This window comes from Eretmochelys imbricata, chromosome 3 (genome assembly GCF_965152235.1).
Source record: "Eretmochelys imbricata isolate rEreImb1 chromosome 3, rEreImb1.hap1, whole genome shotgun sequence".
Taxonomy (NCBI): Eukaryota; Metazoa; Chordata; order Testudines; family Cheloniidae; genus Eretmochelys; species Eretmochelys imbricata.
In genome coordinates this window covers 82,446,633-82,472,860 of record NC_135574.1, presented here as the reverse complement: position 1 = coordinate 82,472,860, position 26,228 = coordinate 82,446,633, and the positions used below count along the sequence as shown (strand labels likewise).

At 42.5% G+C, this 26,228-nt stretch overlaps 1 protein-coding gene across 1 annotated transcript in view; it reads left to right on the top strand.

The window, feature by feature from the left end:
- Positions 1-25,982, top strand: part of SCML4 (Scm polycomb group protein like 4) — a 103,106-nt gene extending 77,124 nt beyond the window's left edge. Inside the window, exons 6-8 of the mRNA XM_077811699.1 lie at positions 10,053-10,322; positions 22,290-22,435; positions 25,857-25,982. Coding sequence (XP_077667825.1) covers positions 10,053-10,322; positions 22,290-22,435; positions 25,857-25,982 — 542 coding nt within the window. The remainder of the gene's footprint in view (positions 1-10,052; positions 10,323-22,289; positions 22,436-25,856) is intronic.
- The last annotated feature ends 246 nt before the right edge of the window (positions 25,983-26,228 follow it).

Genomic DNA, 26,228 nt, shown 5'->3' with positions numbered 1-26,228 from the left:
ATGAATAAATGGCTTCTCTTACTTAACTCAGGAATGACCAACACTTTGAGCTATATTTGAAATTGAAACTCATGTGCATGCCCAGTAATGGAGTTGCTCCCACTTCCTTGGAACTCTGTGTCAAATGATGTGAACAAACCTCCCTCCAGCAGTCAACCCAAGAAGAAACATTTCTCATACTCCTCTGGATTACTGCATCCATGCTCAATCTGAAAACAAACCATCCCCTATGAATAGGACCCGTCACACGTTGAAGGCTGGAGCCTTGTTGATCTCTCTCCTTCTACCAAGTGCCACTAAAAACAACTGAGAGGGAACATGAGTGACTTGCATTATTGAACAAACAGTTCTTTCAGAGCAATGGCTTGCAGTGACCTGGTTCCAGTGCAAGACGATTTACAGCAGAATCAAAATGTTGCTGATGTTGAGATTAGGGCAAAGGAGCCAAATATGGAATGGGGCTTTCAAAAGGAATCTAGATAAAGCTGTTTTTGATAACACATAATTCAAAGTGTGTCAACAAAGAATTTGGATGAAATGATTAGAGTAAGTGCCCAGAGTGTGATGGATGAGATAGCATCCACTATGAACAAAAATACGCATGAGACAAGCATTTTAATTCATGTCTTACATGTCCAGACGTGCAGAATGAGGGTAAAATATACCTAGAGTTCTAGTGAGATGTAGAATATCATGCTTATGGTTATATTTGTTTTAACTTGCTAGGATTTTTAAGATTTTCTTGGAATTTTTTTTCATTCTTTTGAAGCAGTTTGAATGTAAAATATCAGCAAGTGCTTTATTTTCAAATGAGTTAAATGAAAGTTAAATATGAATCTCCTATTCCTAAAACAGTGTGTAAAATATTTCATGTTGGTTAACAATGTGATACAAAATGCCCGTATTGCAAGATGTCAGATCAACAGATGTGTTTAAAAATCCCACAGGCAACAGTCCACCATTATCACAAATATCATTTACCCAAGTGACATTTACATTAGTCAGTAACTTATAAAATTATTCATGGCCAACAGGGGAAGAAGGTCCTCTCAAACTTTTACCTCATGCCAGTTTGTGCCATGCTATATAGGGTTATTAATGTGTTGTGTGCAGTGTGATCGTGAACTTAGTGATACTGTGCAGAAAGGCTATGAAATTAAATTAAATGCACTTAGTGATACTATGGAGAAAGGCTATGAAATTAAATTTTCCATTGTTCATGTACAGGAAGCCCACGTATGCGCACAAGTGTAATACCAACAGACTCTGGTCATCGGCAGGCAGGATCAAACCTGGGGTTTCCGGAGTTTAGTGCATGAGCCTCTACTGCATGAGCTAAAAGCCATACGGCTGTTAAGCAGACTCATTAATCTCTCTCTGTTTAAATTATCTCGGCACCACTAGATGGGTCAGAACATCACACCCAGGAGGTGTGTGGGTTACACATGCATTATGTGAATTGGATGCGTATGAAAGGAAAAGACTGATAGAACTGACTAGAGTGAAGTACAGTGCATAATGGCACTGTGCAAACTCCTCCTCACAGCTATACCTATGTAACTTGGCACTCAGGTGAAACACTTCTGCTATTCTAGTTTTGAACCTTTTCTGATCAGAGACTAGTCAGGTACACTGAATGTTGTGGTTTGGTGATAAGGACCAAGAACATGGGAGCATTCAATGGAATTGAAAGGTAGCAAATATAATATTGGAAAGAGGAAATACTTTTTCACTCATCATGTTATTAGACTGCAGAACTCATTGCCACAGGACACTGTTGAGGCCAAGATTTTTGGGGGGTGGGGGGGAAGGAATTGGGCATTTATCTGGAAGAAGGATATCAAGAGTTATAATAGTGAATGCTTTAAAAAAAGTTTTGGGTAGAAAATAAAAACTCATGATTCAGGATTTAAACCAATGTATAACTATTAGAATCATAGAATATCAGGGTTGGAAGGGACCTCAGGAGGTCATCTAGTCGAATCCCCTGCTCAAAGCAGGACCAATCCCCAACTAAATCATCCCAGCTAGGGCTTTGTCAAGCCTGACCTTAAAAACCTCTAAGGAAGGAAATTCTACCACCGCCCTAGGTAACCCATTCCAGTGCTTCACCACCCTCCTAGTGAAAAAGTTTTCCCTAATAGCCAACCTAAACCTCCCCCGCTGCAACTTGAGACCATTACTCCTTGTTCTGTCATCTGCCACCACTAGATCCATCCTCTTTGGAACCCCCTTTCAGGTAGTTGAAAGCAGCTATCAAATCCCCCCTCACCCTTCTCTTCTGCAGACTAAATAATCCCAGTTCCCTCAGCCTCTCCTCATAGGTCATGTGCTCCAGCCCCCTAATCATTTTTGTTGCCCTTCGCTGGACTCTTTCCAATTAGGTATTAGGGTGAGACCTAATAGGGGTAAGATTATCCCACATCTTCCTACTGTGGGGTTCTTGAACCTTTCTCAGACATTTGAAGACATTTCTCAGACTATTGAAGACAGGATACTAGACTAGATGACCCTTGGGTCTGATCATTTGGTGGCTCCTATGTTCCTAAGAGCAGATTTCCATTAAGGCAGAATTTGAACTTGTGAAAGGTGGAGGAATTGCCCAAAAAATGTGTAAAGTTGAAAGGTCATTTTCATTGCCCAGGTTCCCAAAAGGAATGATATTTGTTTATGCAAAATTCTTCATGAATAACATGTTTACAGTTTTTCCTCCCCCCACTGTTTTGCCCTTTTTTTTTATCTCCGTCCCCTGCTTTTTCAATTCTTTTCTGTTTCCATTTGCCTCTTACAAAAGACAGGGGGAAAGGGGAAGGAAAACCAAAAAAGAAAACACTGCTACATTTCCATTTACCAGTTACAGCAAAATAAACAGATCATTTTTTTAAGAAGTCATTTTTCCACAAAATTTTTTTAAGAAGCCATTTTTCCACAAAATTTTCAACCAGCTGTAGTGCAAGGTGAGTGCTTTAACCCATGCTGCTACCCAGACTCTGGGTAGTATACATTTATTAGTAGCCATTATTTTATAGCACCCAAAAGTTTGCTACGTGCTCATATGGATGTCATAGAAACACAGAGCCTGCCTCAATTAGACTAAATACAGGAGAAATCACTCTTTAGCAGTTCGTCTCTACAGCAGTGCCATGATTTTAATATGCATAATAAATATAGGCACAAATGGATGGGGTTTAATTATATTTCCCTGGTCCTGCCTATGGTTTGATTGTTTTAAAATGAGTCCGATCACATATTCCTGATGATGACGCAACAACTGCCATCCCATCATTAGAAAAATTCAGATGTGGCTGCGATGAAATGCTGTCATCAGGTGCCACATTCTTGCTGCTTACTGGCTGTTTGTGGTTGCCTCAGTGATGCTTTGACTCCTGAGGGAAGCATCTCTGTGTCCCTCTCTTCCGGTAGTAGTGAGTTGCGTAGCTCTGCTGCCATAAAGCAGATGTGGCTCCTTTAAAGGCTTTATTGCCTGACTAAGCTAAGACAGCCACGGCATGGTGTGGAAAAGGTACTGTAAGGTTAAATTGCTTCTTTTGATCTGGCTTGTGTTGGATTGTTGAGGGATATTGGAGTAACTTGTGAGCGGATGCTTTGTTTATAACCAGAGTCACAGACGGTGCTGCTGCCCTCAAGACTAGCACTTTCCTGTAAAGGGCACCTCTACATATTGCTACTGGAGATAAGGGCATGACAGTTATTTCTTGACAAGCAGTGCCTAGTGTATATATGTGTGTAATACGATGGTGTTGAGACTCTGGAAATGCCTCTGAGTGGGTGACATCATATTTTCATGGAGTTGTATGTCTGGAGTGGGGATGGAGCTAAAAGGAGTGGGTGGTGTTGTCATCATGATGTAAATCAGATAATTCAGAGCTGAAAACCCCCAATTCATTATCATCCTCAGCTAATCGTATCAAATATTAAACTACTGCAGAGACAAGGCATAAAGAAGTATTTTGACCAGACAGAAATGTGTGAGACTGTGTTTGATAGACACAGAAAATGTTCTTTTCTGATCCTTTTGGAGTCCAGGTTAAAAGGATGGTTGTCAGCTCACAGCTAATGCATGCCTGGTTGGTAAATATTAGTTAAATCTTCCTCTATCTCTTTTTTTCAACAGGTTAGATTAGCATGAAATGATGGTATATAAAAGTGGACCGTACTGCACCTCTTTATTTGATCTTCCTGTACTCCCCTATTCTCTTTTTTTGCATGTAAAGTTTGAGAGGCAGTGTCTTCATTCCTTGTCAATTGGAACTCATCGGATGAAAATGCAACATGTTTTCACAATGATACCCTTTGTTGTACAGAAAGCTTCCAGTTAGTTAATACAGATGTCACTGTTTCCACATCCATTCCATCTCCCCAATGCATGAGCACAATATGGGAGTTTCCTGAGGAAACAGGGCTTAAAGATCCAGCATAGTGGATCTCCTCTCTCTTGCCAAGCCTTATAACCCTAATGTGAAAAAGAAACAAGCAGTGGCTGTTGTGGGAAAGCTGTATAGATTAGGTTCCGTTTTGGCTAGGCAGCACCTCTTACGATTTCAATTAAAAAAAAAAAAGAGAGAGGGAGAGAGAGAGAGAGAGAGAATGCATTCCCAGCAATGAACAGAGCATTTAGCTAGCTAGAGACTCCATCCACATTAAACACAGGAATCAGGAATTTTCTGGGTCAGATCTTGAGTCTCTTTAGTTTCCTTCTGAAGGTTAGTGAGGAAACTCTGGCTCTGCAAACAGGATGGCAGGGTTTGTTCCAAGTTTTGTTGCTTCTCCTCTGGACTTTATTCATGAATACTAAGGACCAAATTCAGCCTTGGCGTAAGCAGGGGCAACTCAGTTGATGACTTCGTTGATGTTACACTCACTTAGGCTGAATTACATATGAAGTGCTTTCCTAATGTATTGAAATATCAAATACCAGGCTTCCACCAGTATAATATGTGACCTTGGCAATGGACAGTCCACCCAGAGGGAACTGTGGCAGTGCCCAGTAACCACAATCCCTGCTCGGATAGGAGGCCTGTAAGCAGATAGCCTAGCCCCAGAAGTGGGTGATGCTGGCTGGGGAAGGGGTGTGGCCAGGAATCTGATTCAACAAATCCCCTACGTTGCCTCCAGCCCTTTCATAGAATCCCAACTGCAAGTTAAAGCTGCTGTCCCCAGCCAATCAAGCTGGGGAGGGTGGTGATGTAGACACCCCTTGCCATTCAACAGGGTGAATCCCTTTCTGCTATAGGGGTTGAATCAAGCCCAGTGAGTATAAAATACAAAGGAATTAAGCTGCTTAGGGAGACTTTGAAAGAGACCTTGAGACTCTGGTTGGCTCCTCTCAAAATGTCTGGCAATGAGAAAAGCCTAGTAGATTAACCAAAGTCATGGCTAGGAAAGGAGTGGACAGGACTGAGTAAGACATGATATCATGCGGCTTAAAATAGTGAGTTCACGTCTGGTCAACCCATTATAAGAAAAAATATTGTAGCACTTTAAAAGGTACAGGAAAGGGCCATAGGGTTGAGCCCACGACTAAATGATATGAGCAATGGGAGACAGGCTAAAAAGAGTGAGAGAGAGAGAGAGAGAGAGAAAGAAATCTATATTAGCTAGAAAAAATGTTAATGGGGAATTTAATGGGAGGAAATAAAATGACAAACCAGTATAAACGGTGGAACAAGAGGTTATGAAGAGACAGTAAAGAAAATCAGAGTCAGAACAGAAGTTACAGAACAGTTTTCCACACGGAGATAAAAACAAACAAACACCAGACCCTGACAGTTGTTGTCCTGGGAAGCTCCCAGTGTGTTGAAGAGGAAGTCTCTTGTTTAGGGAACTAGTATCTATGTCGCCAATTAGCCTCTATGGGGATTTTCTCTAATTATCCTCTGTCCTATGTGCACATGTGATACAGCATGAAGCGTACCAGACTGAAGGCCCTGCAGCTCTTTGGCAGGCAGGAACTTATTGTGTAACCTATAACACTGACAGGGGTGGGGGGCTTCCTTTTGAGATGCTGTCTTGGGAATTTTTGGCAGATGTTCCTATATGGGGTGAGGCAATTTGTAGCTGAATAACTGGCATTGTGGCAACAGAGAGGCAGCTTGAGATATACTAGTCTAGACACAACTCATTACATCTAGTGCAAGGTAGTTGTCAGATTTGCTTGCTGTGGTCTCTTTGCTGAAGGATGTGTCTTTTGCATAATGTCTGCAGCATATGATCCAGAGCTATGACAGTTGTGTTTTGTTGACCTGAGTGGAGGGCTTTCTGAGCTGTGCTACGGGGATGTGGATTCATTATTATTAATAATAGTTTAATAAATGGTACCAGGCAATAAATGTAGGTAGCATGTTAGAAATATATGACCTGATCCTTCAAACTGATCCATGCAGATGGACCCCCTGACACAGCACAGAGCCCTGCTGATGTCAGCAGGGATCTGCCTGTGTGACACAGTTGTCTGCCTGCGTGGATCAGGACATTAGATTAAGACACTGTTGTGATGCGTGACATATAAATGTACACACGGGGAAGTAAATAGATCCCTTCCCCCTTATAGGAATTTATAAGCTAAGGCCTCAATCCTGCAAACAGGCTCAAGATGAACTTTATATATGTGAGTCATCCCAGCATGGAAATATTCCTAGGAGTGAGTTTAAGCATGTACATTTTCAGGATCCGGACCTTAAATAGACAAGACAAAGAAAGGCACAAAAGTTCAGGAAAGGGAGAGTGCAGAGAGATTTACGGGTGAGAAAAATAAAATAGGAAAGCTTCTGGGAGGAAATGTGGTTTAAGGGGGATTTGCAGGAGGAGAGAAAGGGCACTTGGCAGGAAAGAAGAGGGAGATTGTTCCAGGCATAGGAAGGCAGCATTAAAGACAGTACAAAGTCGAGATGAGGGAAAGAGATGAAGGAATCAGTAAGAAGAGGTGATAAAGGGGAGCCTAGGGAGAGAGATGGGGGAAGAGGATATAAGGCCAGGGATTTATAGATATAGATAGTTATGGAGGACTTGAGTTTTAGGACAAACCAATGTGGTAAGAGAGAAAAGCCATGGAAGGATTTAAGGAGGGAGGTGATGTGGGTGGAGTAGTAGGAGAAAAAGATGACTTAAGGAGGTTTTGAACAGTCTGCAATGGGCAGAAGCAAGCAGGCTGCAGAGGATAACGTTTGAGTAATAAGGAGAGGGGGAGCAAGGTGTGGATAAGGGGCAGGAGGGACGAAAGTGCAGTTTTTGATTAAACTAAAAAAAGAAGAAGTAGGAAACGGATCTGCCTGGAGGAGAAGGGCTGTCCATCCTGTATGTTCTCTGTTCATGCTTTGCTTGTTAAATGTGTAGTTTAATGAGGGGGTTCAGCTGAACCTGAACGGAATTTCGGGGCGGAAAAGAAAAGGCCCTTGTCTATTCTCAGGGCTTTCTCTCTGACACATTTAAAGGCTTGCTCCAAACCATGGAGGTGGTAGCACTTCCTGAATAAAAGTTCTAAGAATCTCGTATAATAGAAAGTGTTAAGCAACCTACGTTTAAGGGGTTGCTACCAGCTCCCCCTATACACACTGTACACACAGTACCATCCATCCTATGTATTCAGGCCACTGTCCTTCCCAAACCAAACCCCTACTACTCCATCCCCTCCAACCTCTCCCTGTCGCGGTCTTGTCTCTTCCCCGCGTCTGGCTAGTTGTCCCAGTCCTATTCTCCATTCCTCAGGCTTCTTATCCCAGTTTCCTTGCCCAGCAAGTCCTAATCTTTCCCCTTCAGGTTCCCAGTCCAAGTCTCAGTCTCCCCGCACTCTCCGTCTCCTTGCCAGCCAGTCCCAGTACCCCTTCCTGGCTCCTTCTCGGATCTGCCTCTCCCCTTTCCACAGCTTTCAGTCATCCTCCCCGACCCTTGTTTCTCCCGGTCCCAGTTTTCCTCCCTGGTCTTCTCAGCTAATCTCAGTCTCTGTTCCCCACTACTCCGTCCATGGCTCCTTGTCACAGTCCCTTAGCCCAGCTGGTCCCAGTACTGCTCCTGCTCCCTGGTTCCTCATCAGCTCTGCCTTGCCTCTCTCCCCATGCTGGTTCCCTGTCCTCTTGTGCAATCAGTAACAGTTTCCCAGTTTTCCCCTTCCCTCATCTGACCTCAGTGTCCCCCCTGCCAACTGGCTCTCAGTCCTCCCCCATTTCCCTCCCTACCTCTCAGTTCCACCCATCCCTTCACTTGCTCCCAGTCTCCGGTTCCTTGCCCAACCAGTCCCATTTCCTCCCTGGCCCTCCGGTTCCCAGTCACAGCTTCACTCTCCCCAGTGCCAGTCCCAGCAATCTCCTTATTGCCATCTCCTCCTCTCTTCCCATCTGGCTCTTGTGCCTTCCTCCCCTTTGGTGCCTGGGCCTAGCAAGGGGGTCACTGAGAGAGACAGGTTCCCTTCTCTCATTTCCAGTGCTTGGGCCCATCCTGTGGCTGGACCATGCTCAATCACTCCATGGGGATGGCGCACTCACGGTCTGGTCATACATACAAGCTGCAAGCAGCTGGAGCATGCTCAGTATGCATGGAATCTTTGGTGATCTTAGCTACAAATCTCTAAGTCTCTACTGAGTGTTTGTGCACTGTGATTTTTTCAAACGCTTTATAATTTAGCCAATGCAGGGAGATTTTCATAGGAACAGCAAAAGGCACATCCCTAACATGAAGTTCACTCCCTTGACAAATTTCAAGTCCATGCTCCAAACCATGGGAGACACAGATAAAAGTTTGCCAGAATGTTTTCAATATTGAAATACAATGTATTTTTCTCTAGCCTTGTTCTTGGAAGTAGCTGTACTGGTTTGACTGAAACTTTCCAAGCTATTTCAGTCTGAGGCAGACACATGGCATGGAAAATTTCAAACCAAACAGTTTAACTTTGGCAATGTTATAAGTAACTGAAAACAGAGCCTTATCATGGAAATTGTCAGGCAACCTTTACAATAGATGGTGGTATCGCTCTTGCCTATCGTATATGCAAAGTGCCATGCACACCTATAGGACTATATAGATAATAATATAAACTGATGGCTACATGGTAAGAGGAAAGGACATTCTGTTTGGGTTTGGATAGTTATTATTTCAGAAAGCAACAACTGTACAAAACTGGGAAGGGACGCAACAGGGCAAAAACTTGTAAGTGGTTATGTTGCCTATATTCATGTTTGCACCTGAAATGTATTTGGAAAGCTCAATTATCTCTCTCTGTTGGTAATCAAACTTGGGAGTGCTCATGAATTATCTAGTTTTTCTTTCCCTTGGGGAATATCAAGCCTGATGTCTGTCTGAAGCCGATTATATTTCCTGATTAATTTTTGTAATTGCAGCCAGAACATTTTGGTTTATTATCTTTACTCTTTCTCATTGGCTGACAGGAGTTTTTACCCAATAAATTGCATGCCCATTTGTCCTCCTTTTCCTTCTGACCTTCATGCTTTATGTGCAAGGGAATAAGAGAATGATGGATGCATAACCTGCATACTCTGTTATTCATGTAGCACCATTAGGCAAATGAGACCTGTGCCTCATCCCATCAGGACCATGCTTCCCCCATCCTCCTTTCAAATTTAACAGTAAATGCCCCCTGATTCTGAAGAAATAATTACTCCAAAACAAAACTAACACAGCTGAATCAGACTGAGCCACACTCAACCCTCCTGTAACTCCAATGACTTAGGTGGAGTTACACCTGTTGTTGTTATTTAGTAACAAGAGGTATGAATTTGTCTTATTACCCATTGTCACTTCTTAAAACCCAGAAGATGCATTCAGTTGTCTGTACGGCTGTTGCAGCAGCAATTACTTTTGAAGTTCCCAACAGCATAACTGTTACTCTGCCCATGCTGCAGTTCAGCACAGGCATCCCATTGAGGGCTCTGGCCGGTGGATTCCAGTTGGCTATGTGTGATATTGCAAAGAGAGTTAAACTAATTGTACAAAACAACTTTTTAAACAAGATGTTCAATGGCTGACCAGAAATGATCTACATTTCATTGATCTATATTTCTCTTCACTGGCTTCCCGCCAAGCAGAAACTATCGTACCTGAAGATTACCTGGTTGACCCTATGAACATGAAGCGCTACAGTGTTGATCCTTCTGATTCTGCCTTTAATTGCATGAGCTCCCTGTATACCATGAGACAAAGCTCTGGAGATGGACGTCTTGCTGGAGGCTCCCCTTCCTCTTGCAGCCATCGTTCCGGTCCGATGTCCTCCGGGGGACCATCATCTACTGGTTTGAGGCATCAGACATCCAGCCCAACTAGAAATGGAACCTATCTTGAAGGAAACAGAAGTGGTAACATAATATATCTATATGATTCCATCTTGATATTAACCATGTGTGTTATTTTGATCTCCTGTGGCTCCATCGCACAGTCCTTACTCACCACAAACTCTGTTCGATGTTAGGTGAGTTTCATGTAAGAGCTACAGAATAATAACCCCAGTGGTCAAATCATAAACACTGTGAGTTAGAGGAAGCAATAGCAAACTATGGAGAAGGAGAAATAAATGATGAAAAGGTTGTCCAGTAGAAAACATGAATGTTTTCTGGTACTCTTACTATTCAATTTAAATCTGTTATGTGTAATGCATATGACAGAACTGGAGTAACTGGTTTTATGACTATAAATATTTATCTGAATATCAAATTATTCATTCCCCAAATTCGACACAGTTCATTATTTATATAGCTCCATAAGTGTACATGGTGCTGTGCAATGCAGATCCCAACAGCCAGCTGGCAAAATAAAGGCATGATTCTTATAATTAATTATCTCAACAAAAGGGATTATTTCCGAGCTGTACTTCATAGCCCACTATCACTCTTCACCTACGAATTATGTCAAATTTCGTCACAAAAAGTTTGTTGAGAAACATGTAATCTTTATAAACCCAGGCTGCTTACTGCTCATTGCTCCATTATCCTTTAAGGGCTCGCTTCTGCTCCCATTAAAGTTAATAAGAGTTTTTCTACTGAATTCAATAGATGTTGGTTGGGCCCTATGTATTTAATGATTTTTCCCCTTCTAATTTTTTGTTCCAGTATTTTACATGGGCTTAATCTTATATAGCCTGATCCTTGGCCCTATTAACACTGATTTGTACTGCTCTGGTTATACAAAAGAGCCTTTAAAACAGTTCCGATGGCAATTGGAGTATTCTCTCAGTGAAGAATTCTCTGACTGCATAGGGCCAAGGTCGGGGTATGGATGGGTTAAAGAGGCAGCCAGCCAGGGGTAAAGTAGAGGAGCCCTGTGGGACCAGGTAGAGACCTATCCAGCAGCCAGATGGCCACAGAATCAGGGGAGAATGGAGGAAGGAGTCACAAAAATGGCTTACTGCTACCTTTCAATACATCCCTTCTGAGCTGTGCTGATTGCAGGGTAGGATCTCAGTCATGGCGCAGTAATTACTAGAATTGTTCTTCTTTCCTTTTTTTGGAAATCAGAATTAATTTACTTTTTCCCAGCCTTTTAGTATCCATGATTTTTCAAAAATAATTGTCAGTGTTTCATTGTTAACTAATTCTCTTACTCTAGAATCCATATCTTTGTTCACTTTTTCCAAGTATTCTATTAGCTTCTCTTTATCATTAGAGTGATTTTAACAGTGTCTTCCTTCCTTTCTAATTATTCAAACTCCATTTATATATTTTTCATCTAAAAGACAGATTTAACAAAGGACTTCAGTGTCTCAGCCATTTTAAGTAATTAATTTCTTTCCCTTCCTCCTTTATTAATGGAACCTTCTGTCATTCTAGTATTTCTTTTCCCCTTGATATATTTGCAGAAGCCTTTCTTATTTCTCTTCAAAGCCCCCGCCCTTGTCTAGCATTAACTTATGACAGCAAAAAAAGCATATTTCCCTTGTGTCATAAATATAAAGGGAAGGGTAATCACCCTTCTGTATACAGTGCTATAAAATCCCTCCTGGCCAGAGGCAAAACCCTTTCACCTGTAAAGGGTTAAGAAGCTAAGGTAACCTCCCTGGCACCTGACCCAAATGACCAATGAAAGGACAAGATACTTTCAAATCTTGAGTGGGGGGGGGAACAAAGGGTTTGTCTGTCTGTGTGATGCTTTTGCCGGGAACAGATCAGGAAGGCAGCCTCAGAACTTCTGTTAAGTTAGTAAGTAATCTAGCTAGAAATACATTAGATTTCCTTTTGTTTAATGGCTGGTAAATAAGCTGTGCTGGATGGAATGTATATTCCTGTTTTTGTGTCTTTTTGTAACTTAAGGTTTTGCCTAGAGGGATTCTCTATGTTTTGAATCTGATTACCCTGTAAGGTATTTACCATCCTGATTTTACAGAGGTGATTCTTTTACCTTTTCTTTAATTAAAATTCTTCTTTTAAGAAACTGATTGATTTTTCATTGTTCTTACGATCCAAGGTTCAATAAGGATAAGTGCAGGGTCCTGCACTTAGGACGGAAGAACCCAATGCACAGCTACAGACTAGGGACCGAATGGCTAGGCAGCAGTTCTGCAGAAAAGGACCTAGGGGTGACAGTGGATGAGAAGCTGGATATGAGCCAGCAGTGTGCCCTTGTTGCCAAGAAGGCCAATGGCATTTTGGGATGTATAAGTAGGGGCATAGCGAGCAGATCGAGGGACGTGATCGTCCCCCTCTATTCGACATTGGTGAGGCCTCATCTGGAGTACTGTGCCCAGTTTTGGGCCCCACACTACAAGAAGGATGTGGATAAATTGGAAAGAGTCCAGCGAAGGGCAACAAAAATGATTAGGGGTCTGGAACACATGACTTATGAGGAGAGGCTGAGAGAACTGGGATTGTTTAGTCTGCGGAAGAGAAGAATGAAGGGGGATTTGATAGCTGCTTTCAACTACCTGAGAGGTGGTTCCTGAGAGGATGGTTCTAGACTATTCTCAGTGGTGGAAGAGGACAGGACAAGGAGTAATGGTCTCAAGTTGCAGTGGGGGAGGTTTAGGTTGGATATTAGGAAAAAATTTTTTCACTAGGAGGGTGGTTAAACACTGGAATGCGTTGCCTAGGGAGGTGGTGGAATCTCCTTTCTTAGAAGTTTTTAAGGTCAGGCTTGACAAAGCCCTGGCTGGGATGATTTAATTGGGGATGGGTCCTGCTTTTGAGCAGGGGGTTGGACTAGATGACCTCCTGAGGTCCCTTCCAACCCTGATATTCTATGATTCTATGATTCTGTGATTCAAAGGGTTTGAGTCTGTGTTCACCTGTACAAATTGGTGAGGATTCTTATCAAGCCTTCTCCAGAAAAGGGGGTGTAGGGTTTGGGGGGATATTTTGGGGGAAGACGTCTCCAAGTGGGCTCTTTCCCTGTTCTTTGTTTAAAACACTTAGTGGTGGAAGCATATGGTTCAAGGCAAGGCAAAGTTTGTACCTCGAGGAAGTTTTTAACATAAGCTGGTAAGAATAAGCTTAGGGTGTCTTTCATGCAGGTCCCCACATCTGTACCCTAGGGTTCAGAGTGGAGAAGGAACCGTGACACCTTACAAGCCTTAACTGGCTATGAGCATTGCTGTGGGGTTGCCTCCCCAATTACAGTTTTCAGTAAAATATTATATTAACATCAGATCTTTGAATAATCCTTCATGAATCCACACTGATCTTTAATGCATTTCCTGCATTTTGCACACTGAATTGCATTGAACTGTCAGCCATTCCTCTTAACTGTAGTGTCTTTTTGGATTTAACAGTCACCTTTCAAAATGGCGCTGTGACAGCCTGACAACCTTCTGTAATATCCCGAACAAACCTTATGGAATTAAGATAAACTTTATTGAATTAAGTGAACTCTTATAGAATGAAGGTTAATACCTTTGGGGTACATTAAAAGTGCAGTTGTGTATGTGGTGTTGTGGCTTTGTGTGTACCTTCTCTAGTACGGAGAGGAGCTGCCGCTGCATTTGCTCCGTCATCAAACCTTTGAAGCTCCCTCGTCCCCCAGAGAGGTATGCATGCACTACATGTGTGCAATCCCTTTTATTGTTTTTCATGTGTTTTCTCTGGAGTGCTTTCCTCTTCAGAATATAATAGGCTTGCATAGAAAGAACTGTGTGGTACTTATAACTGTAGTAATCACCCTGGTTAACCATCCCTAAAGAGAAAGCAAGCAGGTGTCCTCAGGCAGCCTCTCCCTGCTGGGAATAACACAGTGAAGGCAGGGAGCTGTGCAGCCTGGAAATACCCTGGTCAGAAGGGAGAGAGATGTGGGTTTCCGCCCAGAAAGGCAATGGCTGGGGAGCTGGAAGCCTGATACCAGGTGCCATTGCTGGACCAATGACGGGAAATACAGCTGCAGTTGCCCTGAACTGTGACAGGTGCTTTTTCAAATGTCCTTGTATTTCACCTCCACATCTCTTTAAGCCTTGACCCTGGTCTTCTCATAGGCTATGTCTACACTGCAACTGGCCTGCAATCGAAGGTGTGGTTGCAGCTTAGGTAGGTATACCCACACTAGCTTTAATCTGGTTAGCAGCCCTCACTTCAGCACAGGCTAGCAACATGAATATGTACCCAGGATTCGCACCTTGCTGAAGCCCATGCCACTGAGTCTTCATTGTTATTTTAGCTGTGCTAGCTAAATGAAAGCGAGTACGGGTATGCCTAACGGGGCTTCCCGTTCCGTTCAGTGGCAGTGTAGACATAGACCCAAACGCTATCATGTTCTGCAATATTGTTTCAAAAATGACTGTGTCACTGTCGCATTCTGGTCAATCAGGGTCCACTCGAGTACCCATTTAAGTGAACCTCTCCATTGACTTCAATTGGTGTCAGAATGGTTTTTTCTGTAGTATCTTTGCCATTCAGAGACTCTCTTCTCAAACGCCTAAAGGTCTCTTGCGCCCAGCCCAAGTTTATGCACCTAAAGTGTCTTTCCAGCATCCCATCTGTTCCCATTGGGTTCTATCTAGCTGCATTTTGTCCAGGATCTGGACAACACCAATGACTGCCCAGGAAGCAGTTTATTACAATTTTCACAAAACCGATTGCCTTTGAAACTTCCTAGACATTTCCCAAGACTTAGAGTCAGCTCTTCTGTAGCAGGTTAGGAAACAAAGCTGGGGAGGGGAGAGGAGAAATGTTTTAAAAGGTAGCTTGGGCCCAGGCACTAGAGCCATTTGGCTGTTTTTGAGGTGAGTTGGCAGAACTTCAGGCTGCCACACAAAACACAAGGCGATAATGAGTCTCTGCCAAAACCGTTTAATACTTTTTCATGTGACTCATGCACACGAGACCAGCAAGACCTGGCCAGCCAGGTGTTCTAGCCAAAAAAGGAAAGGATGAGAGTTCCATGTCGCTGATATTTGTTATTTGTACGTGAAGCTGAAAATTGGCAGATTAATCCGCAACGTAACATTGATATGCTAGGTATTGTCTACACATACAAGAAGACAAAGACCTTGCCCCAAACAGCTTACAGTCTACAACAATATCAATATTGGTTTCCACACACATCTCAGATACTCTAACATGCTGGACTATTGCAATGAACTGGCTAGTGTGCATATGTACCAATGCCACCTATTTAATCAGAACTGCTCAGCTGTGTGTCAGAGGCTCTGTACTGCTAGCTGAGATTCTCCTTTAGCCAAGGTTAGAAGCTGGTGCTTTCTGGAGTGGAGATGTGAATTCTACTACACGGTGTCACTGTGAAGTTGTGAGTGGCCTATGTGCTGCACAGTGATACCCGCAAAGTCACAGATGGTCATGGTTTTATTACAATATAGCACACAGATTCAGGGAAACAGTTACATTCCCATTCACCATTTGGTTTCATTTTTCCTCTAGATATTTGTGATCGCATCAGTTCTGAAGTACTTCTCCACAAAAACACTGAAGTTCTTACCATAGTTTTTACAAAGTATTGTGCATGTTTTCTTAAACCTTGTGTATGTCTTCACACTGATCATATGTTTCAGCTAACTTGCTGCATTCACCTTCAGTGGTATTGCTAGACTTTGTTAATAACAGATTTTTGTGAACTGGTTTCAGTGCAGCAGGCATGTAGTTTATTTATTGCCTTCACAACACACTCAGCTGCAAAGGTTTCAGAAATCTGCAATCTCACTAGGATGCTTCTTTGTGTTTTTCTTCTCCCTAGAACTAGTTTACATGCTGCTCAATCATAAGAAAACAGAGATGAGCAATTGGAATCTGCACGTTCCATCTCTGTTTGCATACTAACAAGGCAGTGACAAGAAGGGCTCATTAAACTGAGGTGGCATTAAAAGGGGAACAAATTTAGGACTTTTTTTTTGAAGCCTCAAGCCAAATTTTCTTTATTCACTGATATTTTTGTAAAAGATCATGTATTATTTACTGTAAAGGACACTTTTTAAAAAACCCACATAATTCAGGCTATAAAATATATACTTATGCATAGCAGAACCCATTTTTAAAGTGCAATGCATAGGTTTTAACCTCAAAGTTCCCATGATGGAGTCAGGTGAATGGGAGGCTGGTGGCCAGTTCCCCACAATTACACTAAAAACATCTCCAGATTATGGCTTTAAGGAGGTGCCTCCACATTGCCACCTGCTGTGGCTTCTGCCTCATTTTAGGTCATTGTATACAGACAATCTGCTAGGAATGTGGAATTATTCTGCTGTAACCCACATAGCCTTGGAAATCCTCCTGCTTTCTCGAGCTTTAAGAGTTTGGAGAAAACTGCCAGTTTCCCTTTTCACCAGGCTTTCTAATGTCAGTAGTTCTCTCTCTCTCTCTCTCTCTGACACCCTTCCAGATTCTCTAAATCAACATCTTCAGATGCTGACTTCATGCCACTCACATGCTCTCTAATAAGCTTGGGCTGCTCTTGTATTTAAGGAGCACATTATTTATCTTCTCTTCTTTTGCTATTTTTATCTCAGTTTCTGCATTATGTTTCTTTACTATGTTTTGACACCAGTTTAGTTGTTGGGCTTTACATCACTTCATCATCCTCTTTGGGGTGGTTCCAGGCCTGGGAGGAAGGCCTAAAGACTAGAGTCAAAGAAAAGGACAAATGGGGCAGAGAACCCTTGAGCTTGGTCGCCCCAAGGTGGTGCATATGGGCCTGATCCAAAGCTCACTGAAGTCAGCAGGAGTCTTTCCAGTGACTTCAGTAGGCGTTAGATGTTGTCCATGAGTCTCAGAATTCTTGCTGAAAGCCTCCTTGGCACATACTGTTCTGCTTCTCTTCTGCCGCAACTATGCCCTGTTTCTGATGTATTTTTGTCATGGACTTTCCAAAAATTGGTTCATAGAATCATAGAATATGAGGGTTGGAAGGGACCTCAGGAGGCCATCTAGTCCAACCCCCTGCTCAAAGCAGGACCAATCCCCAACTAAATCATACCAGCCAGGGCTTTGTCAAGCCTGACCTTAAAAACATCTGAGGAAGGAGATTCCACCACCTCCCTAGGTAACCCATTCCAATGCTTCACCACCCTCCTAGTGAAAAATTTTTTCCTAATATCCAACATAAACCTCCCCCACTGCAACTTGAGACCATTGCTCCTTGTTCTGTCATCTGCTACCACTGAGAACAGTCTAGATCCATCCTCTTTGGAACCCCCTTTCATGTAGTTGAAAGCAGCTATCAAATCCCCCCTCAGTCATAGATTCATAGATATTTAGGTCAGAAGGGACCATTATGATCATCTAGTCTGACCACCTGCACAACGCAGGCCACAGAATTTCACCCACCACTCCTGCAAAAAACCTCTCACCTATGTCTGTGCTATTGAAGTCCTCAAATCGTGGTTTAAAGACTTCAAGGAGCAGAGAATCCTCCAGCAAGTGACCTGTGTCCCATGCTACAGAGGAAGGCGAAAAACCTCCAGGGCCTCTTCCAATCTGCCCTGGAGGAAAATTCCTTCCCGACCCCAAATATGGTGATCAGCCAAACTCTGAGCACATGGGCAAGATTCATCAGCCAGATACTACAGAAAATTCTTTCCTGGGTAACTCAGATCCCACCCCATCTAATATCCCATCACCTATTCACCATGAATATTTAATTACCAAAACCATGTTATCCCATCATACCATCTCCTCTATAAACTTATCGAGTTTAATCTTAAAGCCAGATAGATCTTTTGCCCCCTCTGCTTCCCTTTGAAGGCTATTCCAAAACTTCACTCCTCTGATGGTTAGAAACCTTCATCTACTTTCTAGTCTAAATTTCCTGGTGGCCAGTTTATATCCATTTGTTCTTGTCTCCACATTGGTACTGAGCTTAAATAATTCCTCTCCCTCTCTGGTATTTATCCCTCTGATATATTTATAGAGAGCATTCTTCTCTTCTGCAGACTAAACAATCCCAGTTCCGTCAGCCTCTCCTCATAAGTCATGTGCTCCAGCCCCCTAATAATTTTTGTTGCCCTCCGCTGGACGCTTTCCAATTTTTTCACATCCTTCTTGTAATGTGGGGCCCAAAACTGGACACAGTACTCCAGATGAGGCCTCACCAATGTCGAATAGAGGGGAACGATCACGTCCCTTGATCTGCTGGCAATGCCCCTACTTATACAGCCCCAAATGCCATTAGTCTTCTTAGCAACAAGGGCACACTGTTGACTCATATCCAGCTTCTCATCCACTGTAACCCTTAGGTCCTTTTCTGCAGAACTGCTGCCTAGCCGCTCGGTCCCTTGTCTCTAGCTGTGCATGGGATTCTTCTGTCCTAAGTGCAGGACTCTGCACTTGTCCTTGCTGAACCTCATCAGATTTCTTTTGGCCCAATCCTTTTGTCTAGGTCCCTCTGTATCCTATACCTACCCTCCAGTGTATCTACCTCTCCTCCCAGTTTAGTGTGGATTAAATAGGATCTATTCCTCTTCTTCCACATCATCTGGTTTTAGGAAGAATGGAGAAGTGCTTTCTTCTCCCTCCCTTTCATTGCCTAGCTTTCCACATCCCATTCCATTAATTTGGTAATTTTTTGCCACCTGTCAAAAACAGGGAAATTGGATTTGACCTAGATTATGATCTCTAAAAATAATTATTCATACTGAACATTCACATCTCTTTGTAATCTGAGTATTCATTAACATCTTGATTAATTCTGATGACAGGATAGCATAAAATACCCATGAGAGATGAGACTTCTTCATTTATCTAAACCCTGTGTTAATTGCAAGTACCTTCAGACACAAGAAAGTACAGTATTTATCATACAACCATCAAACAATTTTGTTTATAATGTAGGATTCTTCCAGCAAAATGATGTTACCAAATCACCTTGTATAACATGTAATAAAGTCCTGTTGAAATTAAGTTTTTGTAAATGAAGAAGTTTATGGGGCTTTTTTTTAAGTTCCCAGATCAATAGACTATATGGCCAGAGTGAAAAGCTTGAAAAATATTCTAAAACATATGGAAAACAGATCTTCCTGTACTTGCTTACCAAGACCCGAGTTCTGGATTTTGTGTGCAAATTAATGGTATGCCAGTTTCAACAATGCCCTGTTACTTTAATGCTTACTCATATGAGGTGGTGATACTGCAGTGATAAAGCCCGTAAAATAAATATGGGTAAATTGGCTCTAAAACACGACAGATAATGTCAGCAAATAATCTATTGTAGGTGCTTGTGATGTCATTAACTAATGTCAGAAAAGCACAGAACCCTGAATTCAGGGTGTAGCAGAGAAGTGCCGGGGGAAATGGATTTCAAATATTAATATTTGGGGGAAAAAACAGTTAATGGTTTTCAAATCAGTGCTCTGTTACTGATTTGGAATTTGAAAGAGTGATTTTAAATTTCTGGGGCTTTTCAGATATCCTTGAAGAGTTCTACCAATACAGTCTGCTTAAAAGGGTCATTTATATTTTATCTTAAAAACCTTAGCTTCAACTTATTGATTGTTTCATTGTCAGGGGTGAATTGAATTCTCTTGTCATTTCAACCTTCTCTTTTCTCCACCCTCCCCCTTCTTTTTATTAGAGAAATGGCTAATACTGTTAAAGACTTCCTGCTGTTCCCAGTGGGCCATCTGTTCTCCTCTGCCCTTCCATGGCATTTCTGGAAGCAATGCACATCAGACAAGAGTCACTGGGCCATACTCTGCCCTCACGTACACTGGTGTAGATGCACTGGGGTTGCTTTATATTGACACTGATGTAATCAGAAGCAGAGCTTTGCCTGACATTTTCATTTTCATGCTCATTCAGCACAATGGAGGCTAGATCACCTAGCAGGAGCAGTATCAAGGTCATAGTCTTCTACAGTTTATAGTGTCAGGGTAGAAACTTCCCTCTCAAATTCACTAGGTGCATCTGACTCACTGCGCCACTACCTAACCACCCTTTTTGGAGTGAAAACCTAAAGTCTGCCCTGGCCACTGACAGCCTTCCATTTGAACGGCCAACTGGCAGTTTTCTAGGTAGCTCCACACACATGCCTATATCTGGATTAGACTGAAAGCAAGGTTCCACCTTGATCAAGAGGGATAGAACTTGGTGCTTTTTTCAGCTAAGATAATGAGAACCTATTTCTGTCTAGCTGAAATTCTGCTTTCAAGATGCATCCTGTTTCTTTCGCTCGTCCCTGACAACGTATTCTACGTTGCTGATCATCTGATGGTTGGCAGAGATGGTACCATTCATTTGGCACGCTTTTTCTTCACAGCTTCATGCCAAAGATCCCAGATGTGCACTGCATTTATTCTGCTAGTGGAGCCCAGAGTTGCCTGATTGCATATGAACATGAACACTAGCAGTCTACTTAGAGGACCTGCAGCTACTCCTTGTCCTGTATATCCAAAAGAGTGACCTAGTAAATGAGAGTATAATTATCACGATATTTACATCAAATCCCAGTACGAAGCCCCATCAGTCAGATTTGCACATCCATAGTATTGCTGCTTATTGGAGTCCATCTTTCATAATTGCAAAAATATACCGAATTATGTTACACTGTGAGATATTTTGGATGGCAAAAAAGTACCAGTATGCACAGCCTGGACATTAGGCAGGGATCCTGCTTGTAGGGGCAGATCCTCCGATGGTGTAAATCAGCCGAGCTCCATTGAAGTCCAGGGGATACCAATTTACATGAGCCGCTAATCCAGCCCATTCCATTTGCTCACATGTATTATAGTGCTCTCACTGGTCTGTGGGATTCTTACAGAGTTTATACATTTTTTCAAGCTCAGTGTTTCTTTGGCCGTCTCAGATCTTCTCTAATCAGCCACTTTGAGCCTCTCTGATTCCCCTATTGACTACTCTGGGCTTCTCTGGCCTCCAGTTTTTCAACTCGTCAGGTATTTCTGATCTCCCCCTGCCTGCTCTGTTCTTTTTCTGTTGTGCCTGGTCTCTTACTATTCATATCTACTCATTAAAAATTCTGCTCTAACAAAGAGAGACGAGGCGGTTTTGGCTACTAAGGTGTTATGAGTCTATACGCTGCCTCCAGTTAATGTGAAGTTTGCTTTGTATAGACAAATGTAAACAGCTTTCCTGTAATCTAATGTCATCACATAGCACTGCAAATAGTGCAACACCATAAAGGAGGGGCGGGGGGCAGGTTGCATACACGTAGTGACTGAGATTTATAATTCTGCAGAGACTAGGAATAAAAACATAAATGCACTTTCATTCCAATGTGCCTTTATTGCCTTGATTTAAGGCTGGAACAGGCTGAAGTGACCTTAAATCATCCTGGGCTTATACCATTAAAAAGTCACATGTGCAATGTTCATCTTCGCACATTTTAGTAGCTCTCCAAATAGGCAATCACTGGGGACCTTCAACTTTGTGAGAGCCCGAGATTAGGAGGATATCAAATGGAAATGCTCTTTTAAGCTGCAGGATAAGTCAAAATATCTGAACACCAAGAGCAAACAATTTGCTAAATCCCCATTTCATCCTCCAGCCTTTGCACTGGATGGCTAATTCCTTTGTTTAGCGCTGTGGTGTTTTATCTCCAGGTGGGAGAGCAGTGCCTTCTTGAGCCAATATTCCTGCTGCCTGCAGATCAGACAGCAGTGGCTGCTCTGTTATGAGCATGGCAGCTGGTACGTTTTTTCCTTTCCCAGCAAGAGACTGAGCATTTCATCGTTTTTAACACAATTCACCAGCTGGGACCAAGTCTCCTAGTACGCAGTCAAATACCTTCTCTTCTCCCCCCCTGCCCTCCCTGACCTCCACACCCACACCAGCCCGAACACCAACACCGTAGCAACCACGTAAGGCTGCCCTACTCCAAAGTGCTCTCAAAACACATTAACTGGTATTAAGTTGTAACATGCTGTTATGGGCTTTTTCTATCCATAGCCTCAAGTCCTTCGCCAGAAAGACAAGATGCAGCTCGGCCGTCAAGCAAGAACCCTTCGACCTGGACTGTCGATGATGTGGTTTGGTTTGTGAAGGATGCAGATCCTCACGCATTAGGTCCGCACGTGGAGCTTTTCAGAAAACATGTACGTAGGAGGCGGTCCATGGTGTAACCCAGCTATTTGGGCTGAGTTTACAGGTCACTGACTTTACCAAGTGAGAGTCTTATCTTGTGAGGCAAGGAGCATCCCCAACGCCTGCTGGCTGCAGGGGAAATTGCTTGCACTCAGCGGTTTACAAGACACAGCTGATGTTAACATCCAAGTGTTGGAGTTTAACTCTACATTAAAAGAACTTCTAGGTCCAGCCAGGTGATTCGTGTCAGCAGAGGCTGAGAGTAATGTGCGGAGGAATTGCTCTCTCAACCCCTGGAGGGAAGCAATGCCTTATGTCATTCTATAGCTAATCCCCTGGGCTGGGTGCTTAAGGCCATATCTTAATTAGCTCCAGCACTGTGTTCAAATGAAGTCCAGGCCAGTAAGGAGCTAACTTAGTTTCCTTGACCATTACAAACACCGTATGGCTTTCCTATAAACCGTTTGACAAAAGCATGGTATAAACCAGCAATGTAGACAACATAGTTTAGCCATCTGCAGTTGAACAAAAGTTGCCTTGCTGGAAGGTTTTGAGACTGGGGCGGGGAGATGTAAATCAGGGGAAGCGGGTGTGAATGTGAGGGAGGATCCCAGAAACATGTGCAGACTTTCCCTGCTATTCCTCGCCCTGTCCCAGAAAGAAGAACGTTTAGGAAGTGACAAGTCTGCCTAGTACAAAAGCATCAGGGCGGTTTTTGTTTTGTTATTGCATATGTAGCAGATTCTGACATTATATTGTCTTATACAGCATGGAGCCTGGTGCGCTGACACAACAGCCTCTAGGTGAGCTATGCTGTAGGATTTTATGTGGTGCCATAGTCCTACAGTATTTGTGACAAAAGAGACCCAGTTAAATGGGCACTAAAATTTGCCACATCTTCCATTGTGAAGTACCCAGCACCTGTTGTATATACTTAGAGTCAGTTTCACCGTAAAATATGCAATAGGTCTGAGAGCTTGGGTGAGGCTACTGCACAACTCAATTCAATTATGCCTTTGAAATATATATATCCCTGCAATTTTTCAACCTTCAAATCTAAGCTGGATTAGCATGGAGACCCCAGAGGGGAGAGGCAAGTGATTAGTCCATTAACCTTAGCCATATCTTCCTGTGTGTTAAATCTTTCTATGAAGCGTAATTTACTTTGAAGCACTTAATGTCATTGACAGGCCCAACAAGCACCTGAAATCATTGCTTTAGCAATCAACTAATCTTAGCCGTGACACCACCGTTGTAGCAGGGTGGTACAATGAAGAGAAAGTGCGAAAAGGAAAAGCAAATGAGGACAGTGCTATCTCTTGCCCTGTTATATTTAAAGTGACCATCAGGGATTGGGGATTGACTTATACTTACTGTGCCAAATTCACCTAAACAGCTGTAGGGAGAGATAATCCACCTTAGCCAGTCTATTCCCCTATCTCCACAACAGGGAAGGCAGTGAGTGGTACCATCACAGCCCTCCCTTGTGTTTTTCCCATGTAGGAAGGCAGCTCTTGCTTGTGGCCAAGATTCTGCAGTAACTCTGTCAAAAGTGGCTTCTGGGGGTGTGCACTGGATCCGCGAATCCCCCAACCTCCTGGGCTGCAACAGGGTCCAGGCTCAGAGGAGTCTAGCCCATAATTGATAGGGTCACTGAAGGGCGCAGAACTGGTGTGAGACCATCAGCTGTACACCTCTCTTGCAGTAGCATTTCTGGCAATGAGTGTGTGTGGTTTTGCAATGACCTCTCAGCAAGAAGAAAGCAGCAAAAGTGATACCCAGCCGGGGGATAAGGGAAGGGGAGAGAGAGAGAGAGTTTGCAGAGGATAGTACATGACGGAGGAATACATGGAGAATTAACAAGTAGCAAAATCAAACTAAAAGGGAGCAAAGCAATGCAACGCTCTGATAGTTTAATTATGGTCAGTAATTGGCAAATGCATATGTGAAGGAGACTAAAATCTTTATGTTTAAGGTAATTAAACCTGTTCATTCAGAATTATAACCTGCCTCTTCCAGTGATGGATATTGTAATTGTGAGCACATATAGTTTTCTCGACCTTCTTCATATTGATTATTTTAGCTTTGTTCCAGTTAGCTTACCACTCGACAGTATTGCTTGGAGAGGGTGACCTTACTGAGAGGGGAAGCCTACATTTCCAGCCTCTGAAGTGGGACCAAGAAGTGGGAGGCGCAGTCTCATTTTGCTGTTTTAATCCTTTTATTCACTAGCAGCCTGATCCTGCAAACACTTATTACTGAGTATAGCGCTAGCTACTCCGAATAGTTCTAGTGAATCAACCCCACAGGGTTAGTGACCCTTTAGGGATTACTCACCATGCTGAGAAATATGCTCGGGAATAAGTGTTTGCAGAAACAAGCCTTAATGCTTTCCTATTGCAGCTGGAAGCTGCTCGCTATCTCCAAATGCTACTGCAGTCTTGCAGGCTGTACTTGAGAAACCTGTGTCACTTCTTGCTCCCAATCCCTTATAGAAACACTCCAGTAGTCTACAATACTGGTCCAAATTACTGTGGGCCAGACCTCAACTAGTGTAAGTAAACCTGACTCCCTTGGCTTCAGTGAGTTACACCAGCTAAGGATCTGGTCCTGCATCTTCTAATAGTGCTATTGCAGAGTTTTAGATCATTACTGACATAGTATTAATAAAGAGAAATCAAGCAAACATACTTTTTCATCAGAGGGACATAGCTATTGCAGGATATTTAATTAAATATGAATGCTCCCTCTGGCACACTCTTGTCATGTAATTTAATTCTAACCCTTACATACTAATAATGTTAAAGGGAAAAAAACATTTTGAAAAAGCCGGATTCACTCTAATCACTCGATAGTATTTTATTTTACTTCATTCTAAATTCCAGAAGTTTGTTTTTCTTTATGCTATGCACATGTTGGTTGTATCCATATTTGAATGCAACATTGATTCTTCCTTTATCTTACCTTCCGAAAATGATAGGAAGAAGCGATAAGGAGAAAGTGGTTTCCAATGTGGTGTGTGGGGGCAAGAGGAGTGGAAATTGACCATCAACTGCTGATTGAGTGAATCATAAAGTGATCTTACTGTGGATCAGCACTAAGCACAATAATGGTCCGTGCACATTAAGCTTGATAGTAATGCTTCATTAGTATAACTTGGATCACACAGACAAGCTCTGACCATCAAACAGAAACGATGCAATGTATGGAAGTCATGCTAATACTCAGCACTGATATGGCACGTTTTAACATCAAGGTGCTTTGATGAAACTTTAAAATTGACAAAATTTCAGCCAGCTCTACTCTGAATGAAGCCATTTGAAGATGCAGCTGGAAGATGTCTTAGCTGCAATGGAATGCTTGCTCTCTTACTTTTTCAGCACTGGTCACAGGTTATACATCTTGATTTTTCTCTCTCTTTTTTTAAAACAGGAGATTGATGGCAATGCTTTATTGTTACTGAAAAGTGACATGATCATGAAATACTTGGGGCTGAAATTAGGACCAGCATTGAAACTTTGTTACCACATCGATAAACTCAAGCAAGCAAAGTTCTGACATTTCCTTCAACAGTGGCCCAACATAATCCGAGATAGCAGACAAAAGGTAACATGTTGCCTTATAGAAATACATCAACTTGTGAATTGTTTTTCCCTCTTTTTTAACAAAGACTTTCTTTTTTAATACTTGTGCATCTTCACCTTTTTTTAATCCAATGGGGTCTTTTAGCTGTTCTGTGTTAATAATTTTCCAAAAAGTATATAATTACAATAATTATTTTATATCATTAATATTGTTATTATG